Here is a 5005-nt window from a genome sequence, read left to right on the forward strand (position 1 = left end):
AAAAAAGAGGGCGCCTGGGTGGCTCAGTTGGTTAAGCGACTGCCTTCGGCTCAGGTCATGATCCTGGAGTCCCGGGATCGAGTCCCACATCGGGCTCCCTGCTCAGCGGGGGGTCTGCTTCTCCCTCTGACCCTCTCCCCTCTCGTGCTCTCTGTCTCTCATTCTCTCTCTCAAATAAATAAATAAAATCTTAAAAAAAAAAAAAAAAGAAGAAGACATAAGCCCCTGCTATTACTCCTTGAAGTGAAGGTGAAGGAGGCAGGAATGGGTCGGCCCGTGGCTGGTGGCGGCATCACTGGGACAAGGCTGGACCTCTGACCACAGGGGAACTGGGTGGCTGATGGATAATGGAGTCACAAGCGACACGGCTTGGGAATACAGATGAGCAGTTCCCTTGGCTACTAACCCCAAATGTTCTTGGCCTTGTCCCTCTTTGTTCATGATGAGAGGTACTTGAGAAGAGGCAAGCCTTGCTTCTGTTTGCCCTGGAACTCTCATCTCAGGCTGGTTTCTCCCTTGCCTTGCTTTGCTGTGTGGCTGTCCTATCATCTTGTAACTGGGCCTCACCGACACTGGGTTGCTCTGTCCCTAGTCCAGGTCATTGCTTGGGAGCTGTCGTAGGGAGGGAGCAGATTGCTCCAGAACCCTGGCTGAGACACGGGCAAGGAACTCAGGCGTGGTGTGGTAAAGACAGCAGTACACCAAGAACCCTGGAGGCTCACTCACTCTGTATGTGACCTTGGATGGGTCGTTTGGCCTTCCCCAGTCTGAGTCCCCAAATGCAAAAGGATAGAAAAGCTAAGATCTCTTCCAGGTCAAAAATGTGATGAGGCCCTCCTGGCTGGCTGGCTGGTGGCTAAGGCCCAAGCAGTAGGGCTCTCCCAGGGAGGCTCAAGGAGGACTGGAGGGCACACTCAGAGCCTTCCTCTTCAAAACCAGGAACTGCCGGTTAGCCAAGAGGCCTATCGTGGTGTGGCAGAGATACCTCTCGGTTTGGGGCAAAATACAGAGTCCTGACAGCCTCTTCCTGACTGGGCTGTCCTTTCCAAGCTACATGGACAAGGTCCAAGCTGATGGACAAGACAGTACTTTGTAAACCAGAAAACGTGATACAAGCAGACATCTGAAATAAAGCCTGCGTTTCCTTCTCTTCTCCTGCCCTTTCACACGGGTGCTGTCAACCTGAATCCCTGGGTCAGGACAACATGAATGTGGGGCACCTGGGTGGCTCAGAAGGTTAAGCGTCTGCCTTCAGCTCAGGTCATGATCCCAGGGTCCCAGGGTTGAGCCCCACATTGGGCTCCCTGCTTCTCCCTCTCCCTCTACTGTTCCCCCTGCTTCTGCTCTCTCGCTCTCTGTCAAATAAATAAATGAAATCTTAAAAAAAATAAAAATAAATAAAAAATAAAATAGAACATGAAGGCTATCCACCAGTCTGCAAACTCAAATGACTACAGGAGCCCAATGGGTCACGTAAACAAGGGGAAAATGCCCGATGGAGAGGGCCTGCTGCACTGGGAACACGGACAAGCGAGGACGAGGGCCAGCTAACGCTGGTGGCAAGCCGGGAAGGGCTGGTGGGCAGGCTGAACAGCTGCCCTGCACTTCCTGCCACCCTTTCCTTTGTGGGAGCTCGGGTCGAGTTGCCAAATCCCTGAATTTTTCAAAAGAGGCCAGAAACCTGAATTTTTGTGTGAAATATCCTTTTAAGACTTAACCATGATTTGTAACATTTTTAAATGCTGGTTGGACCCAAAATCATTTGTAAAAGGTTGCCATGAGCCAGATTCAGTACAAGGCCGTCAGTTTTTAACGCCTGCAGTAAAGACAACCGATACGGCGAACTTCCCTTCTACCTCAATCCTCTTAACATGTCTAAGTGGAGAAACAGCCTTTTCTTCCCCACAGCGGAGGTCTCGTGCAGGTGCTTACCTCAGCCCTAACGGAGCAGAGGGGGCTTCTAGAGTCTGGGACAGTAGGGAGCAAGGTGTCAGCAGATCAAGCTCGTGAAGGCCTAAGGTAAGAGGGTCCTCATCCCCCAGGTCCACCTCTTGCCTGGAATTGTGTGACCTCCCTGGAGCTGCCACAGAGGTTCAGGCCCCTGAGCCCAACCTGGGCCTCAGGCAATGTCTAGATCTTCACCCTTTGCCTTGACATCTTTAGGACCATCACCCACACTCCTGGAATATTTCTGGGTAGTGCTGGAAGCCCACAGGTGGGTCCCGGTCCCCTTGGCCAGGGGCCAGAGGCACAGGCAATGCACTGGCACCCCGGCCCCTGTGCCCCCCGGCACCAGGCCTGTGGACCCACTGGTGCTTGGCCATGGCTGACTTCTGGCCAAAGCACCTGCCACACTGAGGACAGGGGTAGGGGCGTTCGCCGCTGTGGGTACGCCGATGGGCTGCCATTTCGGAGCTCTGTCGGAAACAGCGCCCACACTCTGGGCACGGGTAGGGCTTCTCGCCCGTGTGGGTGCGTATGTGGCGCCGAAGGTCTGATGCATGGGCAAAGGCGCGGCCACAGTCCGGGCAGGGGAAGGGAGTCTCGCCACTGTGGACCCGCTGGTGCTGGTAGAGGGCAGAGCTCTGGCTAAAGCAGCGGCCGCAGTCAGCACAGCCATAGGGCTTCTCGCCCGTGTGCACCCGCAGGTGAGTGGTGAGGGCAGAGCGCTGCGTGAAGGCCCGGCCGCAGTCCAGGCAGCGGTGGGGCCGCTCCCCTCGGTGGATGGCCCGGTGCTTGCTCAGAGAGGAGGCCTGGCTGAAGCCCTTGCCGCAGTCGGGGCAACGGAAGGGCTTCTCCCCCGTGTGCGTGTACAGATGCTCCGCCAGCGTGGAACGCCAGGCAAAACTCTTCCCGCACACGTAGCAACCATGACGCTGGTCGGCTCTTGGGACAGGGGGATGCGCACAGAGCGGGGGGCGACCCCGACGGGGTGCCTTGGCCGGCTGCTCCGAGCTGTCAGGGAAGCCAGCAGAAGGGTGCGTTGGAGCCTTCGGCCCAGGAGGCCGAGGTTGCACAGAAGGGCTCTTCTCCGGGGCCTCAGTCCCTCCTCTTTGTCTTTTCTCTTCCTTGTTTCTGGAATCTGCTGGGAGGTAAGGGGAGAGCTTAGACCCTGGCTCACCCTGGTTCTTATGGCCAAACCCCAAATGGTGACAGAGACGCCTTTTAGATACAGCCACCTCTGGACCCACTGCTGCCTCTGGGACTCAGCTGGGTACAGGCAGGGAAGCTCGGAGGGACACATTCTCCTGAACTGCAGAGGACAGAAAAGACACCAAGACAAAGAAGGAAGGAAGGAACGGAACACCGTCCGTTCTACCTCAGAGCTGGGAAATGGGGGCGGAGGGGACATTCTTGCTGGATCCTGGAGGAGGAGAGGATGTCTCAGGACACTCCAGGTAGCAGGAACATGTTCGTGCAAGGGAGGCAGGACCGTGGCCGGCACTGCCAAGCTCACGGGAAGGGGGTGCGGTGCAAGGATCAACTGGAGGAAGGAAACAAACAGTGGAACCCACACGAGAAAGGAGACGGCCACAAAAACGTAACAAAAAGACAGGAAGCTAAAACACAAGAGGCGGCCGCGAAGCTAGAGTGTAGGAAGGGACGATGTGAAGCTCGAGAGCTCTGAGACCAACAGGATGTGAGGGGCACAGATCCGCCGGAGAGGCAGCTACGCAAGGCCCCGCACCCCAGCAGAGCCCGGGCCACCCTCGCAGCCGCTTTCTGGGCTGAAGCCCGCAGCGAGGCACGGGCCGGCATGGTAACCCCAGCGGGGCAGGCAACCCGGGGAAGGAAATGAGGAGCAGGGAAGGTGCTGGCAGAGGGGCAGCCGGGTGGCCCAGGCCCAGAGGCGGTCCCGGGAGACGCAGTACCCAATACTTCACCTGCGTCTGCTTCTGTCAGACACTCTCCCACCTCCGGATCCCGGGCAGCCGGGCCCCACAGGTCGGCCTCTTCCTCCACCCAGGAGATGAGAGCTGGCTTGGCGCCTCGGAACCCTGGGGGAGGAGAACGCAAACCCCGCGCTGCCGGGAGGCCGCCCCCCGCCGTCCCGGCTTCCCGGACCTCGGGGCTCCCACTGCCGGGGCCGGCCCGGGAGGCTGGGCGGGGCGGGCGGGGAGGTGGCCCGGGCGAGCTGGCGGGGCCTCACCGAGCGCGCCCAGGTGGCCGTAGGTCTCCCGCATCACGTCCCGGTACAGGGCCCTCTGCGCGGGCCGCAGACAGCCCCACTCCTCGGGGGAGAAGTACACGGCCACGTCCGCGAAGCTCACGGCGCCCGGCCCCCTCCGCTCGCGCCCGGCGCCGGCCGGTTCCCACGCGGGCAGCGGGGCCGGAGGCGGCGCCATGGCAAGGGCCGGGCCGGGGTCCGCGGTCCGGAAGGCCGCGAGCGCAGCAGCCCGCCCCTCGAGGGCCCACCAGGGTGGCCAAGCACCAAGAGCCGCGAGCGGAAGGGACACAGAGCATCGGAAAGAAATGGCGGCAACGCGCCGCGCGAACGTTGCTCCTACGCCACCGTGCCCAGATGACGCCTCCCCGGGGTCTCCAGGTGGCTTTGTCCCCGAGCCCTCAGCCAAAATGGCCGCGACGGCTACAAGTGCGGGAGGGGGCGGCGGGCCTCCCCTGCCCCGCGAGGTGCCCGCGCCCGCCGCGCTGGGAGGCGCAGCCGCAGCCCCGCCCGGGCTTGGAGGCGGGACGCGCTCGGCGCAGGGTGCGGGCTGAGCCGGCCCGCTCTGCCTTTGTGAGCTCCACGCTACTCTTCGTCGCCGGGCCGTTCGTAAGTGGGTTCCTGGGTTTCGGCCCGTCACTGGGTGACAGCGCACTTTCCCCAGTGTTGAGAGGAGAAAAATGTAGTGGGTAAAAGAGAACCTTCTCTACTGGGAGCTTCTTCGAGCCTGCAGTTCTGGGAGCTTCTATTTCAGGAGATCGTGGGGGCGGCTGGGAGGGGGGATAGGGTAAGGTCTGTAAAAGTCGGAAGGACCCACTTTCTGCAACCTTACTTTCTTAC

The 5005-nt window shown here is 60.2% G+C and overlaps 1 protein-coding gene across 7 annotated transcripts in view; it reads right to left on the reverse strand.

The window, feature by feature from the left end:
* ZNF764 (zinc finger protein 764) overlaps positions 1 to 4648 on the reverse strand; it is an 8678-nt gene extending 4030 nt beyond the window's left edge. For 3 of the 7 annotated variants that reach the window (XR_006540087.1, XR_006540088.1, XR_006540089.1), the window contains exons 1-3: positions 4151 to 4648; positions 3885 to 3998; positions 1933 to 3082 (exon numbers count right to left, since the gene is read on the reverse strand). Coding sequence is in view for 4 of the 7 variants with exons in the window: in XM_044915679.1 (XP_044771614.1) it covers positions 2169 to 3085; positions 3885 to 3998; positions 4151 to 4346 (1227 nt within the window). In the remaining 3 variants the exon portion in view is untranslated. Of the gene's footprint in view, positions 1 to 1614; positions 3086 to 3884; positions 3999 to 4150 lie in introns of those variants that run through there. The other 4 variants (XM_044915680.1, XM_044915681.1, XM_021700402.2 and 1 more) reach the window with 4 other exon arrangements.
* Between the last annotated feature and the right edge of the window lie 357 nt (positions 4649 to 5005).

This window comes from Neomonachus schauinslandi, chromosome 5 (assembly GCF_002201575.2).
Source record: "Neomonachus schauinslandi chromosome 5, ASM220157v2, whole genome shotgun sequence".
Lineage (NCBI taxonomy): Eukaryota > Metazoa > Chordata > Mammalia > Carnivora > Phocidae > Neomonachus > Neomonachus schauinslandi.